The following is a 26,387-nucleotide window of genomic DNA, read 5'->3' as shown; positions in this document are numbered from 1 at the left end:
TATTATAGTATTATCGGAATTTCTTCATACGATTTCCACGCTCAAGGCCCGAAGAAGAATAGAAGCGATACAAAAGCTTAAAAAAAATCTTAATTAAAAAACATCTGAATGCTACAAAACTGAAACCCCACCTTATATTTGACCGGTATGAAGACATAGTACTGCTGCAACTTCTCGACCGTCTGGTACTTCGTGGAGACCTCGACCTTCACGGGATCCTGCAGCGAGGCCCGCTGCAGCTTCTGCACTTTCTTCGTCATGGTGGCTGAGAACAGGTACGTGCGCCTCTCGCGCGGTATCACGCGCAGTATCTTGTCCACCTCCACTTCGAAGTCCATGTTCAGGATGCGGTCCGCTTCGTCCATCACCTGGTTGAAAAAAATATTATAGTTATTAAAAAATATATATATTTAGTATTTTCATGTGTTTGATTTTACGCGGGTATACATTTAGAAATTAAAAACTTTTGAACGGATTTTAAACGCGATTATTTCATTGTAATTTTTAACCCGACGTTGTTTCGAACACTTTACAGCGAGCGTGGTCACGGGGAGACAGTCTCTCAGTGTTAAAAAGTTTTTAATTTCTAAAAATATATTTGTTTAATTTATTTTTCTGTCACTTATAAAAGTAGATTCAATCTTTAATGCAAAAAACAAGTCTAAAGGAGTCTGTGACATACATACATACTGATGCAAATCTAATAAATGCATGTTAATATTACTTTATGTTCTTATTCAGGTATTAAGTCATACTTTACTATACTATTCTATTCCACATTCACTTATTAAATTACTGTATAGATTCATTAAAATAATTTAAGATTTCTTTATATATTGAACTAGCTTTTGCCAGCCACTTCGCACATGTTAATTCGGAGTAGTTTAATAGATGTTATTATACATATAAACCTTCCCATTGAATCACTCTATTTATTAAAAAAAACCCCATCAAAATCCATTAGGCAGTTTTAAAGATTTAAGCATACATAGGGACATTCGGACTGAGAAAGCGACTATGTTATATACTATGTAGTGAAGCAACACATAGTGTATGCTATTTTCAATACATATAATATATTAGCTGTTCGCCCTGTTTTCACCCGTGGTACATATATAGCCTGTGTCAGTCAGTGTACTTAATGATGATGGAATTATTGAAATTGGTCCAGCCATTCACGCATGATGGCATGACCAATAGAAATAGGGATTAATTTTTATATATCTATATAAATATACATAAACATACAAGGTACTTCAAAGCTTTGAGATTGAATCCCTTAGTGTTCTCCAGATGATCAACCAGCCGGCCAGGTGTTGCAATTATTATATGAGGTTTCTTTGAAAGTGTTAGGGCTTGTGCGACCATGTCCATTCCTCCCACTATTACTGCACATTTCACTCCTATACTCGCTCCTAAAAACAGTTAATGGGTGAAATTATGATAAACTAGCTGCACCCCGCGGTTCCACCCGCGTAAGTCCGTATCCCATAGGAATATCGGGATAAAAAGTTGCCTATATGTTATTCCAGCTGTCCAGCTATCTACATACCAAATTTCTTTGCAATCGGTTCAGTAGTTTTTGCGTGAAAGAGCAACAAACACACACACATCCTTACAATTTTCGAAATTATAATATTAGTAGGATTTGAGGTCTACACAATTGCATGATGTCATAGGCCCATAGTAACAGAATTTTTTAAATTGATTGAGTAGGGTGTGTGCTGATTAGTGTGTGCAAACCAAACCTTTCAGATTTAATTATTGTTATAGAAGTAGTCTATATCTTTCACTGTAGGATATGCATGTAATAATATATACAAAATGCAAATCGGCTAAAGTAAGAATGGGCTAAGTACTGTAATCTACTATACAAATAAATTTAAAATTTATATCATTTGATATTTCTACATATGTGTCAGACCCAATGTACTTCTGGAGTTAGATGCCTAGTAATTCCTATTATCTGTTAATAACATTAATATGGCAATGCTTACCGAGGGCTTCAAATTGCTCTGAAATCTGGAATGCTAATTCTCTAGTAGGTGTTAAAATAAGGGCAAAATATCTTTGTGGACTTTCCAGTAGAGCTTGTAAAATCGGAAGCGCAAACGCTCCCGTTTTTCCTGACCCTGTTTCTGCTAAGCCAATAATGTCTTTGCCTTGTAAAGCTACTGGGATGGCTTCCTTTTGGATTTTTGAAGGTTTTTTCCATTTTAATTCCTCACACGCCTCGCATAATACGTCCACTAATCCCTAAAAATATAAAGACCATGTTTAACATCATAGGTTAGGTTTGTAAACTTGTATTATATTTTGTTTAAAACGTTGATATACTGTTATGTACATTCATTGAAGATTGTGAGATCTATATTTCGTTATGATTATTCACAGAATTGCGATTTTATAACATATAATAATAAAATTACCAAATCTTTGAATGTTGCACTATCTTCTTCGGGTTCTTCAGTTTTTTCTTCTATTCGATCTTCGGCCTCAGAATGCCGACTTTCATTTTCACTGTTTTCTGTTTCTTCCGACATTGTTATGTATAAGAGTACTTAAATAATTTTAATTTAAAAAGAAAACACTCGGTTTGAAACGAAACACACCGTACACATGCTTTTGACAATGACAAATAACAATGACCACAGACCATAGTTTACAATTGACAGCCCACATAGGTCACAGAGTAAATACTGAAGAAATTTGAGAAAATATTAAAAAAAAATAATTTCAACAAAGTAATCTGTTGATGAAATGAAAAAGTTTACGCCTCATAATATCTCGTTTTTATCAACATTTGTTCTATTAATTAAAAATGTCTTTTTATCAAACGTTTTAGAATTAATTCTGTCGAATTAATGACTAATTAATGGGAAACTATAATTAAATTGTACTAGAAGTTACATAATGGTATCAATATGAATTAAATCTATTTAATGCCACGCACCATATAGAATAGTAATTTGAAGAACGCAACGCATTCGATCCCCGTTTTTGACATAATAACATATTTTTGACGTGTATTGACAGAAGCGGTCTGCGGACGCGGTGTATTTATTATACATTTGAGTTGAGGTTAACTACTGACCGAACTTTATCCAGCATTTATAATTTAATTATTATATCATTAGAAAACGTCCTCTACATTTTAAGTGACTATAATGGCTAAACATCACCCTGATCTGATTTTCTGCAGAAAACAGCCTGGCGTCGGTAAGTGTAGTGATCTAAGTTTGTTATGGGTCGGGAGATGAAATGAAAATATTACATATTAACTCACATAAATTGTTTTAATATCCTTTCAGCTATCGGACGGTTATGCGAGAAGTGTGACGGTAAATGCGTAATCTGTGACTCGTACGTGCGACCCTGCACTTTGGTGCGAATATGCGATGAATGCAATTACGGTTCTTATCAGGGCAGATGCGTAATTTGCGGAGGACCTGGAGTTTCCGATGCGTACTATTGCAAAGAATGCACCATTCAAGAGAAAGACGTATGTTTGTTGATAAGTTTTTAAACATAACCATCATAAATTTATAGACTACTAGCTGCGCCCCGCGGTTTCACCCGCGTAAGTCCGTATCCCCTAAGAATATCAGGATAAATAGTTTCCTGTATGTTAATCCAGGTGTTCAGCTATCTACATACCAAATTTCATTGCAATCGGGTCAGTAGATTTTGTGTAAAAGAGCAATAAACACACACATCCTTACAAACTTTCTAATTTATTATAGTAATATTGCAAGCTTCAATTAGTTAATATTTTAATTAATCAATATTTTATTTTCAGCGAGATGGATGCCCGAAGATTGTAAACCTGGGAAGTTCCAAGACTGATCTCTTCTATGAGAGAAAGAAATATGGTTTTAGAAGGCACTAGCAGTAACTTTTTCTAGTTTATGTAAACTAGAAAAAAAATGGACTGATGTGTGTTTTATTTGTTTAGTTAAGATTCATAATTATTGTAACAAATGGTGAATTAATCCTTTTGTGCTCTATTGTTTTGAACAACTCTGAAACTCAATTTTTCCTAAAACTTATTATTATTATAATAATTCCCAAGACTGTGTGACTACTGTATGTTATTCTAAGAATAGAATAACTAATATGGTACTACTTGCATCAAATAGTGTACATTACAGAAAAATAAGGTTGAATGAGAATTTTTGCAAGAATAGAAAAGAAATTATCATGAGCGGGGGACTTTGAACCTGCATCTGTTTGTAACCATAGCAACAGTTCTATTCTTTCAAAATTTCTCATTTATAAAGCATCTCTATGATATAAAACTAAATATTAAATAAGGTTGATAGTCAATATTTCTAATTCGCGAATAAAGTATAGCTATTGATTATTATCAAGATCTATACTATATATAAGTTAATTATATCTATAAGACTCGAGTCCTAATCAATTATTATCCTTGTTTAGAAAACTTTGCACATTAGAAATAATGAAGAAAATAAAAATAAGAAAAATTCTAGCATAAAGAGTATTCAAATAAAAGAAAGGTTTAATTCAAATATATTTATTTTTTACTACATTTTTTCTTCCTTGTCTGACTAGATTTACACTTAGATTTTGAAAAAATAGTTTTGTAATATGTTATTTAACAAAATTATTGAATAAGCCTTTTTTAAATTTAAAATTAGTTTCAACAGCAACAAAATCTTTATATCTAGGATGTGATGTGATTCTATTATTGATGATTGCCATCAAATTCAATTATCTAGATAAACTCAAGACTATAACTTGAAGTTTCGAACTAGAACTTAACATTTGCCAGAAAATTAAGCCCATCCTAGATTTGTAGCTTATTTTCAAAACTGATTATTTTCAAATTAGATTACAGGCAAACATAAAAAATTTTAGGTATAAATAAAAATAAAAATTTCGACTCTATACACACAAGCACAAAATATAATGTCTAGGATATAGATATTATTGTCTTTATTGCCATACTTAAAAATATTATTAAAACTAACATTTACTTGGTTTAGGATAAGGTAGATAGATGCACATTTTTTGCTCTTAATTAATAATACAAAAGCGCCTACTCACTTTTCCCAAATTAATTATTTTAATATGATATAATTGATTAAAGCACTGGTAGCTCAGCAGTTCCAACCTAGGACTTCAATAGAACAGCTGAGGGTTGGGCTTCAGATAAGCTATCAAGATATAAATTGACTTTTCAATATGTCTGCACATGATGTGGATCACTGCTCGACGTTTTGAGGAAAACGGCATGTCCAAAAACAAAATTTTCAAAGGCACAAGACATCTGCCAACCCACACTCGGTCAGCATAGTGGAATATGACCTAAATTGGGTCTGTACTCACGAGGTCTCCTCTGATAATCAGTGCAGTAATACATTTTATTATTAAAATAGTTACTGCTTTGCTGACAGGGAGCCTTGTTTAAGAAGTAAGTTATATTTTATGTGGTGGCAAATAAAAGCATTTCTATTTCTAAATCCTTATATGGACCTGATCCATCCAGTGGGAAAAATATAGGCTGATGATAATGATTATATGATTCAGTAATTGTTGTATATTTATATTTACATTATTTGTTAAGGCCTAAGCATTTGGAAAATATTTTCGCTCTGTTAAGAAAATATGCATCTATCTATTTTCTATATCATATAATATTTTGAATTGTTCATAAAAAATTAATAAACTTAGTATTTATACTTAACACTTATCTGTCTTCACTAGCAACACTGTTGGTGGAACTTGCGGTGTTCGTCCAGATATTTGATTCATTAGATCCGACATGGGAATAGGCCGGTCGAGCTGGTATTATTGGAGATCTGATGCACACGCTTGGGAATTTAAAACGTTTTATTATTGCATGCTTTAAATTCTAAATCTTAGAAATATATATTTTGTTAACTTTTCGCTTGCGGCTTCAAACGAAATCCCCTGGGAATGTAATGTTTCACTGCAAAAATTCTTAATAAGTAGCTATGAATATTGATTGTTATTAAATTGTAAATTTTTAATAACAGGCGGTACATGCAAGTTATAAGTAATATTTTGGGTATTTATTTTTTTGTTGTTTATTACATTTTTATAACCATTTATTCAAGTGACATATGTTATTGTAAGTACATTTAAAGATTTTCATGCAGTGTGTGTTGCAGGCTGAAAATCAAATCATTGTATTTTTTACATAATTTGACAATTGAACAGTGAGCTCATGCAGTCCAACCATTTGACTAACCTGTTTTATAAACAGCTCATCCAAATAATGTCCTATGGAAAAAATATTCGATGAGGGTATTTTAATAATTTTTTTCACTATCCTTTACCAATATACTAGGTACGTAGTATTATGTTATCTGTGATGCGACGTGCATAATGTTATAATTTATTGAGAGGATGGGTAAGAAAAAAAAATATTTAATAGGACCATATTTATGCTAAAATACTAGCTGACCCGGCAAACGCTGTTCTACCTACTACTTATCATTAAGGATTCTAAAAAATAAATGTTGGCTGATTCTCCGACCTATCCGATATACACACGAAATTTCCTTTGAATCGGTCCATCCGATTCGGAGGTTATGTTAGTTCATTGTGACCATCTGATATTTTTATCATCCACTTTATATGGAAAGCTAGCTCTTCATCAGCCTCTCCTCTCTATTCACTATTGCCTGCTCTCTAAATATTTACGATTTCAGTTTTTAGCTTTATTCTTGATTTGATTAAATAGCCACTAACGAATTAACATATTCCAAGTACTCGAGCAGTATCTCCTCTCTACTTAATATATCGAGAGCAAGAGCCTATAATTATTCATATATCCACTTACGAATTGACATCTCCAATTTCTTCAGCATTCTCTTTCTCTCCCCTCAATATCTCTTGGCCTCATAGCGTCTACAATTTATTTTTTTATAACATATTATTTTTAATAGAGGAACTACTTACGAATTGACATCTTCCAATTTCTTGAGCAATCTCTCGTTTTCTCTACTCAATATCTCCTGGTCCCTCGCCAGCTGGTCTCTTATCGAGAAGAGTTCCGTGTTCTCGTGTCGTAACGCTGAGTTCTCTTCCATGTGGAGTTGGATCAGTTCGACGAGCTCGGATTGCGGCAGCTGGTAGAGCTTGTTCGGCTCGATCGGGAGTTGCCGCTTTCTTTGGCCTGTTGGGGTTGTAACAGATTTTAAACGCGTTTAAAATCCGGAATAAATCGCGTTTAAAATCCGTTAAAAAGAATTTCATTTCTGAACGTATAATACTCGCGTATAATCAAACACAAGAAAATAGTATTTTAACTTGTTGTCTATTAGTTCGTAATTTATTAGGTTCTATTTATGTGAAAAAAGGGTGTGTGGGAGCACATTGCGGCATTGCATTGGGCCAGCACGTACTGGGGATGTACCACACCCTCACAGAAGACTGAGTGAGCCGGAGGCCCGTTTCCTGTTCACCCTTTCCAGTCTATTTCTTATTTCCAGTCATCAATCCTTTCCTTATCCCTTTTCCCTAAAAACGGGCAGCGCATTCGCGGAGGACACCTCTGCGTGTGTTCATTGGCGGTGGTGATCGCTTACCATCAGGCGAACCACCAGCTCAGATGCCCGCTATGACATATAAAAATAAGCAAATATTTGCTTGTTGTATTTATTATTTTTTATTATTTTTGTTGTTATAATTGTCTTTGTCTATATGATAAAATACAATGGGCAATGACTTTCTACACATGTGGATTTTATCTACGCTACGGAAAACTTATCTTGGTCGTTTTCTACTGTTTGTTTTTCTGATATTATATTATAAAAGGATAATATTGTGACTCAAAATATACGAATTGAAAACTCACTGTAAGCGTCCATATTGTAGTCTGTCTGTATGTGTAGCGCTGTACGGAGATGACTATTCTCGGCCTGAAGACTTTCCACCTCTCGCTTCAGACTCAATATTAAAGCGTCCCTTGCATCCTAAATAAGTAGGACACAGTTATTGTACGTCCTATTAATATTATAAATGCGAACGTTTGTGAGGATTGATAGACGGATGTATGTGTATGTTTATTTCACGCAAAATCTACTGAACCGATTGCAATGAAATTTGGTTCGTAGTTAGCTGGACAACTGGAATAAACCATAGGCAACTTTTTATCCATTTATATTCTTACAGGATACAGACTTACGCGGGTCAAACCGCGGGGTGCAGCTAGTTAATTCATAAGATTAGGTTCAGATTAGGTTTCCATAATAATCCAACTAGGGTTTGTACATAGAATCTATGGCATGAAGAAGGCCTTTCATTCAAGATCGGGTTCTATTGCACAAAAGTACTGCTAGTAAGGATTATGACAAAGTACTAGCTTCCCGCCCGCGGCTCCGCCCACATAGTCAGAAAGTAAAGATGTTAGATAGCCTATGTTACTCTAGCCTCTACCTATCTTCAGATACAAATAATATTTCCGTTGCAACGTGAAACAAAGAAACAAACACACACACGTTTTTAGTCTTAGTAAGTATCTCCATTTAACTTACCATTTTAACAATAGGTTTTGATTTGATCTTCTTAGCTCTGGCGGCGTATCGTAATGTGTTTATTGTCTCGCTCAAATTCGACTTCGTTGGGGCTATACAGGCGATCTAAATTGATTTTTTTAAATAATTTAATAATAATTATATTCAGGAGCATTATGTCTGTTTTCATCGCAGGTTTATGATTTCCCTTCTTTTAATTATTGAATGAAAGTATTTTTTCTAACTACTGAAATATTAGTTTAAGGACAAATATGTTGGGCTTTCTGGTTAAAATTTTATTTACGAGTATTCCAAAATTAGGACCGATTTAAAATCTTGCTGATACTGCTTTTTATTTGATCCTTCGACTTATGTACGTTCATTATTGTTGATTTTAACTGCCAGATAAGAGCATAACAAATCTAGAAGCTGCAAAACCGGCCATAAATGTGATTTCAGTCTGGTCAGTCAAATCTTAATTTGGCAAAAACAAATCTATATTAGGTACTCAAGTATTCTTCTAGTCTCAATACCCTTACCATAAGCGTGACTCCGTTCCCAGCGAGACTATCAGCCAGCAATTTGGTCAACTTGCTGTCTCTGTACGGTATGTGACCACGTTTCTTGCCGTCACTTAGTTGGGCTATGCAATATCCTAAAAATTGCACAGGAAGATAAAGTCGTTCTCGAAATTTATGTACAGTTCTCGTGCTCAGATATACAATTGGTAGTTTTATTACATACAAGTTTTGTTATCGTGATAGTTGTCCCCTAAGGTCTAAGGGACTTCAAGTTCCTGTTGTATTTTGTAGGACGTTCTTTTGTTTATTCAATTTGATCAAAAAGAGAGTATGGTTCAAAAGGTCTTAAAGGTGATCAAGGACAGTTTAGACCGTTCTCAATTCAATATCTAGTTTTCGACGTTTTTCGAGGATAATTTTTCTAGTTGGAAAACCTGATTAACATAAGAGGTTTTCCATGTTTTATAAATTATACTCTCATTCCATACACTCCAAAAGACGATATTTTAATTTTTAAAATTTTACTTATTCTACTCTACAACCAAATATTCTCATGATTATTATTATCTACTAGCGGTCCGCCCCGGCTTCGCCCGTGATGCATATACAGCCTATAGCTTTCCTCAATAAATGAGCTCAAACAAACAAACCAACAAACAAACTCTTCAGCTTTATAACATTAAGTATAGATTCCCCATCTAATTGACTCACCCAACACCATCAAACTCCGGTTAATGTTATTCGCCTCCTCCAAAGTCTTCCCCGTGCTATTGGTACGTTTGGTCATCTCGCTGCCGGCGAGGTCCACGAAGTTGATCTTGCCGTGCGTGGAGCACGTGACGTCACCGTCGGTGCGCACGTCCCGTCTCACTCGCACGCATAGCAGTGTGTGCGAGCGAGACGAGTGACTGTTCATTGCGTGGGAACCGACGGCGCGGTTGCGCATGCCTAAGTGATACACGGAGGCGCGGTTATATATTCAAAATTCGAAATGGAACGAAATTGCATTGTGTACTTGAACTAAAATTAACGATGACACTCATAAAAGCTTGTTTAGCTGTGGCACAGGTGCCAACGCCTGCCTCCGTACGAGAAATAAGAAATATGTAGCTTGTTTGTACACACAAACAATACAAAATATATCATAATAATTGTGACAAAGGATTTTGTATACAATTGGCGGCCTTATAAAGGATAAATACACAATATAGTTGAAAGTGTGGCTCAAAATTGTCCTATACAATCAATAGATATATACAAATACATAGATACATATTTACTATATAATTCTACTTGTTATACAGTTCGTAATATAGCTTGATATATGGAGTCTGGTTTGAAACAGCAAACATAGTAAGGCGTGCTATAACCGTCGACAAAACTTTTTTGGTAACTTATACCACAGATAACATAATATATTTTTTGTATTTTACTCAACTGCTTGATTTCCTTCACAGTGCATTTTTGTTTTGATGCCAATTTGATGCAATTTTTGTTTCGTATGTGGTAGTCGAGCACGCTTCAGCACGAATTGGGCCAGCTCGCACCGGGGAAGTACCACACCCCCACAGAAGACCGGCGTGAAATAGCATTCTGCTGTGTTTCGTTCGGTGAGTGGGGGAGCCGGAGGCCCATATCCTTTTCCTTCCCCTTCCCAGTCCTTTCCTTTATTCCTCTCGCCAATCCTTTCTTAATCCCTTCCCAATTTAAAGTCGGCAATCCATTTGTAGAGGCGTGAGGTCTGTAATCGACTTTACGCCTCTACAAATGTTCATGGGCGGTGGTAGCGCTTACCATCGGGCGTCCCACCAGCTCCATTGCCGACTGTGACATAAAAAAAAATAAAAATAAAGATGTCTATGTCTAAATAGGTCTATGCATGAAATGACAAAACAAAATTTTCCGAACTTTGTGACGTCACTGTGGGTCTCACTCTCTGGCGTCTGCCGTCTCACTCCACACTCGCATGATCATAGTGTGTGCGAGCGGGACAAGTGACTGTTCATTGGGGAACGAAAGGCACGGTTACGTATGAGTAAGAGGGAGAGAGAAGCAGAAAAATATTCTTGGAACTTTGACTATAAAGAAAGCTAACTTTATGACGTCACACCAGTCCCACAGATACGCTGAATTCAGATAAGATTCATACACAAAGAGACAAAGTAACTATCGAAGTGAAGGAAAAACAGAAAAGTGAAATCTTAAGAATTCCATAAATTGAACATAACAACGAATAAAAGATACAAAAAGAAAGATTAAAATAGAGGAAAAAAAGTCTATGTCCTTTAAGTGTAACTAACACATACCTTCTTCCAGTACGGCAAACAGATCGTCTAACTCTTCGCAGTCCACCATGAAAAGGTTCTCTACGTAGAAACTCCGACTCTCCTTTGACCAGCGCACTTGGAGCGGTTTCCTTGAACTGCCTGGGTTCAACAAATCTATCACCTTGAAAGAATCGGTGAAAGAATCGGTGTTTAATTTTTGGTTTTATAGCATTGAAATGCTTTTATAAATGAGAAATTTTTTTAAAGAATAGAAAAAATTCGATTCGATCACGGGGCGGGATCTCTGTTGTTAATTAAACAGTGAATTACTTTATCGTGTTTATTAATATCCATTAAATTGAGATAGCAGGTGACGGGTCACAGACTACTGACTACTTATTTACCCGTAAAGCAAATAGACAACTGAAACAGAATGTTTTCTTGTGTTTGATTTTACGCAAGTATATAATATAAATGTAGTATATAATATAATAAATGCATACTATATTTAGATATAAAAAAAATTTAACGGATTTTAATCGCGATTTATTCATTATATTATTAAATCGACGTTTCGAGCACTTTATAGCGAGTGTTGTCACGGGGAGACTAAGATGTTACATGTTAACTGAAACAGATTTTAACTTATACCATATAAGCTACACGCATTTAGAAAAGCGATCTAAATTATATTACAATCTAAAGAGTCTCCCCGTGACCACGCTCGCTGTCAAGTGTTCGAAACGTCGGGTTCACTGATATAATGAAAAAATCGCATTAAAAATCCGTTAAAAGTCTTCAATTTCTTAATGTAAAGATTCAAGTACCCAATCATTTAAATACCTTTTCATTGTAAATTTCCAAGAAGGAAGCTTTGAGCACAAAGTGGCTATCAGGGTGGTCCCGAATCAGACGAAACAGATACACAAACGATCTGACAACCAGACCATGCTCTGGTGAATACGGACTGGCCCCACTCTCCACCTGAGAGTTGATAAATATCACACTAATATTATAAATGTCAAAGTTTGTTTGTTTAGATTTTTGACCGTTAATTACGCCGAAACTAGTGAACGGATTTTAATGAAATTGTTTGTTTAGATGTTTGACCGTCAATTACGCCGAAACTAGTGAACGGATTTTAATGAAATTTGATACAAAGACAGGGTATGAGCTGACTTGTGTGAAAGGAATCCTATTTAAATCCTCCTTTGGGATGAAACAGGACTTTTGATATCCGGGCGGAGCCGGGACGAGGGTTTAGTATATAATAAAAAGAATAAAGTTATTATAAAATTCAAAGTCTTTCAAAGAGTCTTTAAAATTTCTCTAAAATACAATTAATGCTTTTCGTATATTTTTCTTTTGGTGGAGTCATTGCATTGTCTTTACAAGAATTACCAAACAAAACAAAGTAGGTAATTATTATTTTCTACACTTAAATATTAAGACAAAAAAAGAAATATAATTGATATAATCAGTCTCAATATAACAGAAGCCTGGTAGGTGGAGTCGTTTCTTCACAGAAATTGTATAGTTTTCTGTTCTTTTTCATGTGGATTATTACTAAATATTACATTTTAATCATTTCATAAGTGTCATAGTAGAGATCCAGTATATATAAAATATTCTGTGGTACAGTGTGTTGAGATGATAAAAGCTTAGGTTTATATTTACGTTACAGTATTTTTGGTGGTTCGCCTGATGGTAAGCGACAACCAACGCCCATGAAAATTCACATAGGTAGTGCGTCTGCGTATGCGCTACCTGCTTTTAACGGGTAAGGGGTAAGGGATTAGCCGGAAAGAAGGAACGGACAGGGAAAGGTCAGGAAAAGGAAACAGGCCTTAATTAATGATGCCTTAACAACAACCAAGCGGTAAATATGTAGATAAGTTATTATGTTATCATTAACATACCACATTGGTTCCACGCGATGGGCTTTTAATGGACCGTCAGGTCAATACCAAATGCAATTACGGGTATTATCACATTCCGAGTGATATTTTGGTGTTATTTATTTGTTATATGTATATAGAAATTGTTTATTTTCTAGTAATTACATAAAGGCAGTGTTAATAATAATAGATGGAAGTATGGGCAAAACACTAGGTACAAAAGGGACAGGTAGAAATAGAAAAAGAGATATCAATCTCTGGTTTGATATGTTCTTTGGGTGTGTAATAGGCATCCAGATGAAAATTATAAAATCCAGTCTTATATTATAACTGCGAATATTTATGGCCTATAGTAATAATCTTTAATGTATAGCTAGTCCATATTATATATGGAACATTGGCTGTACCTTGATGAAGGATATAGGCTTAGACAATTTTTATTTTTATGGAAAACGAATGTCGCATAACGAAAGGTACAGGTTGTAATATTGTATTTTATAATATTATAAAAAGGTACGATTATCTGTAACTTTCATCGGGAATTGTTAAAGTAAAAAGGATTTTATCTCTTTCGAATTAAAGCACAATTTGTCTTGTCACCAAAGTTATTGGCGATTATTGTCTGTGTGCATCGCATGAAGGTGACAATCGATCCGATTGACCACAATTGATGTCGTATGTGAAAGGTTATGATTATTATTTTGTTTGATGAAAAGTATTTTAAATCTTTTTTTTTATCTTTGATAATACATTCATTGATCTGTTGTTTCTAGGTGGCTGTTATAAAGATGAATCTACTTTTCAAGTCTACATTAATGTAATTTTTTTCTTAAAAGCTTAACAATATATTAAGAATACATATATTATACAGGAGAGATTTCGATAAAAACCAAATAATACATTCTAAAATTACATTAAATATGCGTCTGGATTTATTACAATTAAGGAGACCTGAAGAATAAGTATTCTAGAAAAATTCGTATCTCTCACCGCAACTACCGAAATTCCTGAAAATAACTCAAAGCCTGAGTACTTTACCAGTCCAGGTGGTCCAGTGAGCGTGTGGGTCTTCCCACTACCAGTCTGTCCGTAACAGAAGGCGGTACACGAGAACCCTTCTACCGCCATCTCCAGTAACCGCTTCACACCGGAATATTCGAGAACGTCTTCCTGCCAAAAGGTCATTTATTTTATGAATATAAATGAACGAATCTTTGTACCTTTTGTCTATACATTTCAAACGAATCGTTATATTTTATTGGTTAACAAGCATTTCAGACATTTTTGATTTATTTCATTAAGTTTTGGAACCATCAAATACTAACAAGAAGAAAGAAAAATATTAGTCTATCAATAAATCTTATGTGGTATTTTACCTGTGTTGCAGCCGGTTCAAAAACAACATTATACGAGAACACTTTAGGTTTCTGTCCAGGTGTTGTTCCGTGGCATATGATTTGTCCTTTCCCGGGGAATTCTAACATATTCCTTTCCCTCACTGACCGCTCTTTGTCATTTACAGGTCGAACTCTAAAAAATATACAATAAAACTTTGCTAAAACCGATTCGAAAAAGCTGAATAGTCAAGCAAAAAAATGAAGAAAAATTCCATCAATCGTATATTTATATAATCGCTTTCTTGGTACAGTTCTAAGTTCTAACTGTGTGGTTGTTTAACTTAGAGGTCCTGGATTATACACCCAGTAGATACTAAATAAATACATTCCAGCCGGTTAGTAAAGTTCTGTTCCCCATCTAAACTTCTGGATAGTCATCTATTAGCCTAATACAGAAGAATATATATTGGGTTACACGTATATTGTAACGTTGTAATGTTCGTTTAATTTCAATCCAATTTATTTAATAGTACAACCTCTACAAGATGATGCTTTTAATGTGAAAAGCCTACTTCAACTTCGCGATTCAAGTATAGGAATACTAAAGCAAAATATGGAAAGTCTATTTCACTTGCGCGATTCAGATGTAAGAAATACTCTATGGTAAAATAACTTATGTACGTGTAAATATATGGATTTATCTACTATATGCTCTATACACATTTTCAGTAATTTATAAAATAACCCCTTGACAGCAGCGAATACATAATTTGTGCTATAATTGCTGAAATATAATAACGATAGGCAATTTCTGTTTTAATTGACGCCACCTTGTTAACGGCGGGCGAAAAATCAATAGTAGGTAGGTACATAGTATAAAATTATTAGTCAATGTCGACAACCTCTCTGTTAAACATCACACATGTGGGGCGGGTTGTTTCCTAATTAATTTTTGTCTATTTTTCCAACATTAAATCTGTATTTTCGTGTTGTATTTTATATTGAACGAATTGTTATTTGAAGTTTTATGCTATGTTATGATAACATTATTGTTTATTTGTATAACTTAACAATTTTATGTACCACACCAATGTACAATAATACAACCAAATAAATGTGACTTCGATAGTTCATATAGTACATATTAGATATGATGACATTATTAAAATTGCGATATAAATATATTCTTAATATTAATTAGACTTTATAAACCTGTTTATATAAACGATCCCATACGGTGTTGATGCATATAGTGACAAAAACTATTACTATAGATCATTTGAATATATAATTAAAAATACAAATAACTAAGGATAAACGGTTTTCATGCTTTACGTAATGGAAAAACAATGACTTAGCTTATTTTTTGCAATATCACATTCTTCGACTGCTAGATTAGTTGGATCATTTTTAATATCATTTCGTCCAAGACATAAGCTAATGAAGCTGGTAAATTAAATAAGTTGTATAAAGGATTTAATTGGACAGTTTCATTTTTAGGGTCTGTCACTCACATAATTTATAAAGCCAGGGTATGTGGCAATCCATTGGCAGTAGGTGGTAAGTACACCTAATAACAAAGTCCTACAAGCTACTATACTATATTAATTAATTTTTCCCAGAAGTTCAAGCCAGTAAAATTATATGACTTACCTTATAACCACGTTAATATTATCTTCGTCAGAGTGAAGGGTAGTGCTGGAACCACGCGTGCTCCGATCTGCGCTGCCGGCTCTGCTGCTGCCGCTTAAATTTAATGTAATCTAACTTCATATAACTCATACATTTCTGAAGACGTTTTTATATTTTTCTCTGAGTGTAAGAAAATTGAAGATAATAATGATCCTCCCTCGTTTTTGATAACGTGCTTGTAAAATGGCCACAATGCAAGTCGAATCTTTGGTGCATATTTATTTTGCAATATATATTAAAGCAGCTTTTGCTCGCGGCTTCGCACGCGTTAATTCGGAGTAGTTTAATAGATGTTATTATACATATAAACGCTCCTCTAGAATTACTGTATATTAAAAAAAAACCCATCAAAATCCGTTGCGTAATTTAAAAGATTTAAGTATACAGAGGGGCAGAGAAAGCGACTTTGTTTTATACTTTGTAGTGATAAGAATATTTTAATAATACATCACAAAGATGTACTATATTTTAAAATTTATACATGTTTTTAAAATCAATTCAAATTTAAAAGAATAAAAAGAAATCTTACAATAAACAAGGCTATAAAACGCTCTAATAATACAATACTGATTATTAATGCTTTTGGGTATTGTTTCATAAGTTAGCCGTTTATATAAAAACTCCATGTTCCACGAAGAAAACATGTTTGCTAGATATATCGGAAGCTATTATTTCCTCAAACACCAATCATTGATAGTGATCGAAGCGGCCCGTTGTTTGTTTTGATTGTAGCCATCAATGTCAACGTCATATGTGCATATATGTAATATACAAGCTTCTATGAAATCGGTAAATAAATGTTCCTATGATAAAAGTAAATTGTTATACTAATTGTATAGAGAATGAAAAACGATGAAAATGTAATGACATTTATCAATTTCGATTCTGGAAAGTTCTAGCAAGTGTCAATATAGCCTTTAAAATTTTAAAAGGCCACCAATATAGTATTTTCTTGTGTTTGATTTTACGCGAGTATTATACATTTAGAAATTAAAGAATTTTTAACGGATTTAAAGGCGATTTATTCATTATATTATTAACCCGACGTTTCGAAACGAAAGGTCACCAATATGGTATGTATTAATAGCTAGTTAAATATCAGTGAAATAAACTTTTGCATGTGTTGTATTTGAAGGTCTCTATAATTTGTTTATATAATATTGGGTCGATGCTAAAAAAACTGGCGCATATTCGTAGCCTTATCTAACCAAGGCTTGTGAATAAGGCAAAAGGCTAAACTGCCATTAATGATATTGAAATCAAGGAACGTTTAATCAGTATCTATGCTTCCAGTTACCCAGCCATTTCACGCATAAAACATCTGATTCTTTTATGAATAACTAGCTGCGCCCCGCGGTTTCACCCGCGTAAGTCCATACCCCGTAGGAATATCGGGATAAAAAGTTGTCTACATGTTATTCTGGTTGTCCAGCTGTCTACGTACCAAATTTCATTGCAATCGGATCAGTAGTTTTTGCGTGAAAAAGCAACAAACACACACACATCATTACAAACTTTCGCATTTATAATATTAGTAGGATTGGGTCGATGCTAAAAACCTGGCGTATATTCGTAGCCTTATCTAACCAAGGCTTGTGAATAAGGCAAAGAACTCAAAGAACGTTTAATCAGTGTCTATGCTTCCAGCCATTTCAAGCATAAAATATCTGACTCTTTTATGAATAATGACTAATGTTTCACAAATAAAATTTTATTTAAAATAGTGCTTTAACAATAAATCTTTGAAAGGAAGTTAAGTAAATGAAAATGAGATAATAATTGTAGAATGCAAATCGTTAAGTTCTTGTATAACTGACACGTGTAGGGTAGTAAATAATTCATATAGACAATACTGTGTTTTCATAAAGGCAGGTATGGAGTATTGATCTTCTTTTTTTTATTCCGTTTTTATATTGATGCTTTTGATCGTATTTACTATATATGGTACATTTCGCAATACATGATGATGACCGAAAGCCCTGAATAAGCCATATATTTGATAAGATAAAATAAAATTTCAGTAACGTCTTTCCTATTTCCTACTATCCTACTAATATTATAAATGCGAAAGTTTGTAAGGATGTGTGTGTGTTTGTTGCTCTTTCACGTAAAGCTACTGAACCGATTGCAATGAAATTTGGTAAATAGATAGCTGAACAACTGGAATAACACATAGGATACTTTTTATCCCGATATTACTACGGGAAACCGCGGGGCGCAGCTAGTAATTTCTAAATCTGAGAAATATTGTTTGAATAATCAATTTAATCGCTTGAAACGATATGATGTATAACTAATAAAGGTCGATATAAAATTTAACACTATAAATACAAATAACTCTGTCGTCGGAACTGTCTATCTTTTCTTTTGACTTGGCAAGTAAGGTCGCAGGCGGAAAGCTAGTGTTTAATAAATTGCACGTGAAACTTATTAAGCCATTATGCGGATTGTTATAAAAACCCAAAATAACTTAGAACTAAAGACTTTATTATATTTCTAAAAACATTTTAAATTGAATTAGAGTTCCTTGAAAGGCTTCTGCGGCTAGTTCTGAATTGCTTACACATGCAAGAATGATTCATATAGTTTATTTCCAAAAACCTATAAATTTGTTAAGTTACACTCTGCAGGTATAGTCCAAGGAAAACGATTTAGAATTAGATTATATATTTATTTCAGTGTTGCCATGATATGTGTAATGAAGAATGTTATTTGTTCTAATTTACCATAATTTTCATTACTATTAAAATTATAATAGAAAAAGTCGAAATTCAATTCCTTGAGTAAGCATTTTTTTAGACCTTACAATTACTAAATACTATTTATTCTGTGCCATTAAATAGGGAAAATTTAAGCTAAAAACGTAAAACGATACATTCGTTGAAAATAGAATTGAATTTAATTCGTCATGGCAACACTGCCCTTTGGCCATCCATTTACCGCAGCCCATTTACAAAATCGTAGGGTTTCGGATTGCGTGCCGTGTTAGGGGTTGATAGTGACTGATTGCGCATTTAATATTTATTAGGCGATCTTATACTCTTGCCAGGCGATGGGTTCAAGGTTTCATTCTTCGAATGCAATTTTTATACTCAAACATTAATTGATGAGACTAGTATTCAAAAAATATTTTATTTTCTGTTCTGTTTGTTTTGCTGTTGTTAATTTTTTTAATATAGTTGTTTTTACTTAATACTTTCTATTCGTTATAATATATATTAGTGTTTTTCAGCCCTCTTTCATGACACCACCCCCATAAGCATAAGTTTCGCGAAAGTTTCTTTGGCATATTTATTGGCTACCTCGTTACGTACGGATGCACTCGGATTCCGAGAGCTAACAGATGAAGCCAACTTATATTTGCGGGAATTGTCAATTTCACTAACTCAAGGGTCAAATAAAAGTCTAAGCTATGAAATCGCACAAACGATTGAGAAATTGTTTGAAAATTCAAACACGTCATTATATTATACATATTTTTCTTAATTTATTAAACATACTTAAATATTATGAGCTTTTTTGACATTTTGATAATGAATCTGCATTTTAAATTTAATCGTTTTTCTTATGATGTACTTTTGTTAGCATCCCACGTAAACCTGTGTTCTAGTTTTGTAAAAAATACTGGATCTGATGTTTAGATTAATTCAATGAGATATGAATAGTACTATTTACTTATATCCCTGCATAAATTGAAATTATTACATGTGCATGATTATGAAACATTAAGGTAATAATAAAAACTTAAGTTTAAAATTTTGACAGATAAATGACAAAAAATGAAGTAAAGCTACTACATATATTACATATAAGAGTTATTGAAGTGAAACTTCTTTAGAATCGTTGTGATTTCAAACCTGATGCAACGGAAAAACGACAGGTAAGAGACACAAATACAAAAATGTGTAGAATGAAGCCGGCAAAGAATGAGACAGATATATACATACTATTTTATATCTCGTATATAAAATTCTCGTGTCACAGTTTTCGTTGCCTTACTCCTCCGAAACGGCTTGACCGATTTTGATGAAATTTTTTGTGCTTATCCGGTATGTATGAGAATCGGCCAACGTCTATTTTTCATCCCCCTAAATTATAAGAGTAAGGCAGAATAGCATTTGCCGGGTCAGCTAGTTTTATATATATTCATCTCATTCTTTTGTCGATTTACTGTAGTTTCACTTCTATCATGTGTGAATCGCACACACACCTTTTTTTTTTATAGTTGATTAGATTATTATTATTAAATGTCGGAATTGATTTTTTTTTTTTTTTGCATTCTTTCTCTTTCTATGTCCCTGTTATGTACCTGCCATCCCGAGATCGGCTACGAAGGCTGTCGTCACCACCGGACCATTTCACAAGCGCTGGTAGCCCCACAGTACTACTGCCCTTCGAGATCCCCGCTCCAGGCTGTTCGGTACTTCTTGCTTTACGGGCTTTCAGTTCTGTACCTATATATGTAATTATTCACAAAAACACAATAAGTATGTAAATAAACTAGGTAAACCTTAACCTCTGTCGTTGGGAATATCAGTAATTGTTTTTAACAGAAACTAAAACACTTTCAAACTGGTCAGCACAGATAATATAATACTATACAGCTGTAATCCCGACTAAAATTTAAAGGGGACCACATGGCAGGCACTTTCGAATAAAAAATAATCGTAAAAATCGGTTTATCCAGTGAAAAGTTATGAGGTAACAGACACAAAATATAGTCGAAATTATGACTTAGTCCTTTTGAAGTCGATTGATAGGTTTATAAGATACGCTCGTAACGAAATGTGTGCAATTTCCAGTTAAATAAAGTAAAATGTAAATAAAAATAAATCACGTTTCATATTATGAAAAGTTAACATTTGTGTTTTGGTATGTATGTTATTGTTACACACAAAAACAGCTGGAGCCATTTCAAATATTACTTCACTGTCAGGAAGCTGCACGATTTCGGAGAAAATTATAATAGTGTTCTCATGTAAATTAAATTCCTTTACTTTCGAAAACTTTTCTTTTATATTGTTGTTGTTTAAAATAAATCGTTCTCTTATTAACAACAACTAAGATATCCAAGATAATAACGTCGAACTAATCGTTCTCCAGTCTTAAACAGAAATGACCTATTTTTATTTTTAAAAACTGTTATATTTCGTATGTCATTGGGAATGAGAGACTTTTTTACTTCTAGATTGAATTTGCTGAAAATATAAAGGCAGTAATAATAAAAAAATTAATTTGAAAAATAAACTAAGTCCGTTACTTACCAGATTTTGTAGAACTCGCCAACGTCTCAGCAGATTTTGAAATGCTTCTCGACAAAGCCGAAGGAGGTGCTTTCATAGGTGTAGCTTGTCTATGGTGGTATACCATATTTTGTGATAATGGTTGAAATAACTGTAAATTCTTCAACGGCATAATATTTTTTGTGATGTGACATTTTTTTCGTAAAACACAATTCTTTTCATAATATATCCATTAACTTATTAACACTGTTCACCAGGTGAAAGGTATAGTTAAATTGTATCCAGTTAATTTTACGGCGCTTTTATGGACTAATAATAATTTGAAGTTAAATGTTGATAACAGCGGTAAAAATTGATGCGGGCTTTAATTTTAAATGGAATACGTAAGTCATTTTTTCCTTTATTAATGCGTATTGTAATTTAACTGCAATTATAAATGTCATTTAATATTAGTTTAAATAAAATGACTATGGGAACCTACATTACTTATTTAGTTTTAATATTTCCCGCGCATTGTGATCAATGACGTTTACTTTTTTTTTCACAGGAAAATTGGCGCCAGTTTATTTTTTTTCGATGAAGCGACGCGACCGTGTAGAAACCACGCGCGGTTGCCACTGATGATTCGATTTTCCCTTACAGACAATAAAGTCTAGTATATACAATTAGTTTTGATCGAAGTTGAGTAATATGAGGTTTGAACAATGATTTTTTTTTAAATATTGTAAGGATAGTGATTGATTAATTTATTGCATAGGTGCAACAAATAATTGATTAGAAATTTAATTAATTTAAAATGTTCAATGGTTAATTTTCATGCGATCGATAAGTCTACGTTCTCATGTTTCATGTTTCTTATAATTTACTTTGTCTTTTCGAAAACCCAAACTAAAAACTATATTGTTGTTATGATAAAAAAAAAATTAAAGCTATATAAATTGTCTTCCTCTTCCAAATGTTTAAACAAAAAATTTCGTTATATTGGAGATTCCTGCATTGATATATATTAAGTACTTAGTATATATAAATAGTCATTAATTCAGAATGTATTCAACAAATAATACTTCTCTATGCCCCCAGTCAACCCCTAAAATCATTACGCCCTGTACATATTTTATACGGCAGTTGTCTTTCACACCACGTTCATAGTGCTATGAATTTTTTATAAGACAGCAGTGAAGTTATCTTCAAATTGATTTATCACTTGATTTTAAAATGATGTAAGTCAAAAACTTTTTTTAATCTTCATACTTTATTCAGTTGCATATGTAATAAATGTTTGGATTCAATTGCTTAATTCTATTTAGAAATTTAAGACTTCCACGGATTTTAAACGCTATTTATTTAATAATTTATTAATTTTAGTCCATAAAAATTCTTGTGATCGATGCTCGCAATCAATGAATATTAATGTTTCAGTTTTGTCTACACATATATATTATTGAAAATGGACACAATTAAGGCGTAAGGAATTATATATATTGGTCTGATCCAAGCTAGGCTAGGATCTAGGCTTGAAGGTTTTTGGAATCTCTTGAGTCTTTTTAAATGCGAATCAAGTACGCTTCAGCACGAATTTGGTCCAGCTCGCACCGGGGAAGTACGAACCTCTACAGAAAACCGTGTAATCGTAGTAAACTACTGTATTTCGTACGGTGAGTGGGGCAGCCGGAGGCCCGTTTCCTTTTCCTTACCCTACCCAGTCCATTCCTTCTTTCCATTCGTCAATCCTTTTCATATTTCTTGCCCCTTAAAAGCGGGCAGCGCATTTACAGGAGTATTAACTCTGCGAATTCTCATGGGCGGTGGTGATTGCTTACCATCTGGCGAACCACCCTCAGCCGCAGAAAATTTATTAATTGTCATAAAACAACTCTTAAATGCACTTCATAGGGGATAACTAGGTATGTCCATGTGTATGGACAGACAGTTGCCCCCCGATCTTTTATTTTCAACTAAATATATAAGCTATAAATTTAATATATTATTCTTTCTCTATTAAAGACTTGTATTTGATTGATATCTTACTAATATTATAAATGCGAAAGTTTGTAAGGATGTGTGTGTGTTTGTTGCACTATCACGCAAAAACTACTAAACCGATTGCAATGAAATTTGGTACGTAGACAGCTGGAATAACATACAGGCAAATTTTTATCCCGATATTTCTACGGGATACGGACTTACGCGGGTGAAATCGTGGGGCGCAGCTAGTTTATAATAGATTTGCCAAAGAGAAATATGTTACCTAGAAATTGGGTCATCACAAAAAACTCCTTTTCTGATACATTAGCCAAACCTTGAAGAAATTCTAGACTTTATTCTATAGCGCTTCAATTGTACTTTAATATTTTCCGACCTTATTCAGCTCTTAAAGAATCCAACAAAAGCCAAGTCATTTTTCATTTTTTAATAAAATCTATTGTTAAATTTATAAGACAATATAACAATAAAGGTGGAATGTAATTAATCTATATATATAAAAGAAAGTGGTGTTAGTTACACTATTTATAACTGAAGAACGGATTAACCAATTTGGCTGAAAATTTGTGCAGAGGTAGCTTGGACCCAGGAGACGGACATAGGATAGGTTTTTATCCCGGAAATCCCACGGGAACGGGAACATGCGAGAAAAATCCCGGGTCTAAGTTTCCTGCGACTACGCGGGCGTAGCCGCGGGCGGATAGCTAATTAACAATAAATAAAAGAATCATATTAATTTATCCCATAGAAAGACCACAGTGTAAAGAAAAGTACCTCAATGGTTATTGGATTGTTCTACTACCGTATGGTAAAAGAAAGCTTCATCACCATACTGTGTATAATGTTTTTTTTTTATGGCAGGGCAAGCAAAGGAGCAGGTGGGCCACCTGATGTTAACTGGTCACCACCGCCCATAAACACTTGTAACACTAGAGGTGTTACAAGTGCTTTGTCGGCCTTTCAGGGACATATACGCTCTTTTCTTCAAGGCCCCAATGTCGTAATTGTTCGGGAACACCGTAGCTGGTAAATCGTTCCAAAGCTTCACCGTACGCGGAAAGAAGTTGCGGGTGAAGCTTACAGTGGTGGACCGTCATGTATGCACCAGTTTTTTTTTACGAAATCAGTTAAAAGAGGGAATATTAAGGAAGCAAGTCTAAATTTGCTGTTCAAGGCTGATTAAGAGTTTGCTTTTTAATTGAATCAAGTGCTGGCAATTAATACTTATTATTTCATCTTATTTTATACATTTTTATCTATGCTTCCACTAACCTTTAATAGTGTTTTGGAAATAAAAAATATATCTAACCGGCGAAAAAGCATAGCAGGTTCTCGATTCGAATGTAACTTTTTATTCCTAGCGTTCTTTATATATAAACTAGCTTTTGCCCGTGGCTTTGCATGCGTTAATTCGGATTAGTAATAGATGATATACATATAAACCTTCCTCTTGAATCACTCTATCTATTAAAAAAACACCCATGAAAATCCGTTGCGTAGTTTTAAAGATTTAAGCATACATAGGGACATAGGGACAAAGAAAGCGACTTTGTTTTATACTACGTAATGATATATGAGTATTTTGGAAATATGCAAAGTTAATATATCCGGGAAGAAGGTAATTGTGCTGTTTTTTGGCGCGTAACAGTTAAATTTACTTGAATTACGTACAAAACTACGTCTGATGTTAATAAAATCATATGTTTCTCTGCAAAGGATGTTCGTTAATTCATTATACATAATTTTGTATAGGTTTACGATGATTTATGATACTTTTAATGGGAAGGAAATGATCGCCTCTTTGGTACATTGGTTTACGCGTGAGTGTAGAACCGAGTGGACCTCGATTCGATTCCCGGTGGAGACTCACAAAAAATTACTCAGTCTGAGTTAACACAGATGACTGATCACCTTCTCGTTTTCTTCAATGTCAATAAAGAAAATCGATCAGAGAACAAGTGTATAACATCTGCCCCATACCCACTAGGGGCCTCGGCTTGTCACTTTTTTAATAGCTATAACGGAAAATTTGTGGATGAATGTGACACTGAATATTGACTTAATTTCTAAGTATCTTTAAATTAAAGTATTCAAAAGATAAGAAATATTATATCGAATAATGACGAACATTTTACTTTCATAAATAAAGATACAAGATGATAAAACAAAAAATAAATATTGATATTTTATTAATATCGTTATTTTATCATGAGCTTGCACCATCATTTTTTATTTGGTTTAATTATACGAGTTTTTTTTTTAATTCGTCTTATAAAGACGAATCTATGTCATACTAGCTGCGCCCTGTTGTTTCACCCGCGTAAGTCCGTATCCCGTAGGAATGTCGGGATAAAAAGTTGCCTATATATTATTCCAGCTGTCCAGCTGTGTACGTACCAAATTTTATTGCAATTGGTTCAGTAGTTTTTGCGTGAAAGAGCAACAAACGCACACACATCCTTAAAAACTTTCGCATTTATAATATTAGTAGGATATAACACTACAGTATAGTATTACATGTGTGAAAGATTGTTTGTTTGGATATTTGTCCGTCAATCACGCTGAAATGACTGAACGTATTTTGATGAAATTTGGTATACCAGGGTATGAGCTGACTTGGGTGATAGGATACTTTTTATCCCGATAATCTTAGGAACCACTGGTCCGATTTGAAAAATTCTTTCAGTGTTAGATAGCCTATTGAGGAAGGCTATAGGTTATATATGTACCACAGGTGAAGCCGGGGCGGACCGATAGTTATTTTCATAAAAGATTAACCACCTATATACATGCAATAGATGAAATTCCTATAGTTTTATTTTCCTATTTTTTTATTAATAAACAACAGATAAACTTTACACACAGTTATAGTTCAATCTATGTGTATGTGATAATTACGCATAACAAGGGTGACGCATGCGCACAATGACGCGTCAGAT

The 26,387-nt window shown here is 33.7% G+C and overlaps 3 protein-coding genes across 4 annotated transcripts in view; 1 reads left to right on the top strand and 2 right to left on the bottom strand.

The window, feature by feature from the left end:
* LOC119838693 (probable ATP-dependent RNA helicase DDX47) overlaps window positions 1–2,621 on the bottom strand; it is a 10,712-nt gene extending 8,091 nt beyond the window's left edge. Inside the window, exons 1-4 of one of the 2 annotated variants that reach the window (XM_038364774.1) lie at window positions 2,430–2,621; window positions 2,002–2,256; window positions 1,249–1,419; window positions 132–368 (exon numbers count right to left, since the gene is read on the bottom strand). In XM_038364774.1, the coding sequence (XP_038220702.1) occupies window positions 132–368; window positions 1,249–1,419; window positions 2,002–2,256; window positions 2,430–2,543 (777 nt within the window). In that variant the 5' untranslated portion in view covers window positions 2,544–2,621. Of the gene's footprint in view, window positions 1–131; window positions 369–1,248; window positions 1,420–1,997; window positions 2,257–2,429 lie in introns of both variants that reach the window. The other variant, XM_038364773.1, reaches the window with a different exon arrangement.
* Window positions 2,622–3,052: 431 nt separating this feature from the next.
* LOC119838655 (PHD finger-like domain-containing protein 5A) lies at window positions 3,053–4,472 on the top strand. Its single transcript, XM_038364709.1, has 3 exons — window positions 3,053–3,219; window positions 3,312–3,502; window positions 3,800–4,472. Exons 1-3 carry the CDS (start codon window positions 3,168–3,170, stop codon window positions 3,887–3,889), a joined length of 333 nt encoding a protein of 110 aa, XP_038220637.1. The 5' UTR covers window positions 3,053–3,167; the 3' UTR covers window positions 3,890–4,472.
* Window positions 4,473–5,557: 1,085 nt separating this feature from the next.
* Window positions 5,558–21,592, bottom strand: LOC119838625 (kinesin-like protein KIF12). Its single transcript, XM_038364644.1, has 13 exons — window positions 21,487–21,592; window positions 20,532–20,676; window positions 16,184–16,276; window positions 14,570–14,723; window positions 14,232–14,363; window positions 12,139–12,279; window positions 11,335–11,476; window positions 9,740–9,976; window positions 9,047–9,162; window positions 8,529–8,633; window positions 7,850–7,967; window positions 6,952–7,168; window positions 5,558–5,837 (listed from the first exon to the last, which is right to left on the bottom strand). Exons 1-13 carry the CDS (start codon window positions 21,590–21,592, stop codon window positions 5,714–5,716), a joined length of 1,830 nt encoding a protein of 609 aa, XP_038220572.1. The 3' UTR covers window positions 5,558–5,713.
* Between the last annotated feature and the right edge of the window lie 4,795 nt (window positions 21,593–26,387).

Source organism: Zerene cesonia, unplaced genomic scaffold (assembly GCF_012273895.1).
Source record: "Zerene cesonia ecotype Mississippi unplaced genomic scaffold, Zerene_cesonia_1.1 Zces_u004, whole genome shotgun sequence".
NCBI lineage: Eukaryota > Metazoa > Arthropoda > Insecta > Lepidoptera > Pieridae > Zerene > Zerene cesonia.
Note: the sequence above shows the minus strand (reverse complement) of the source record. Positions and strands in the feature narration are given on the sequence as shown.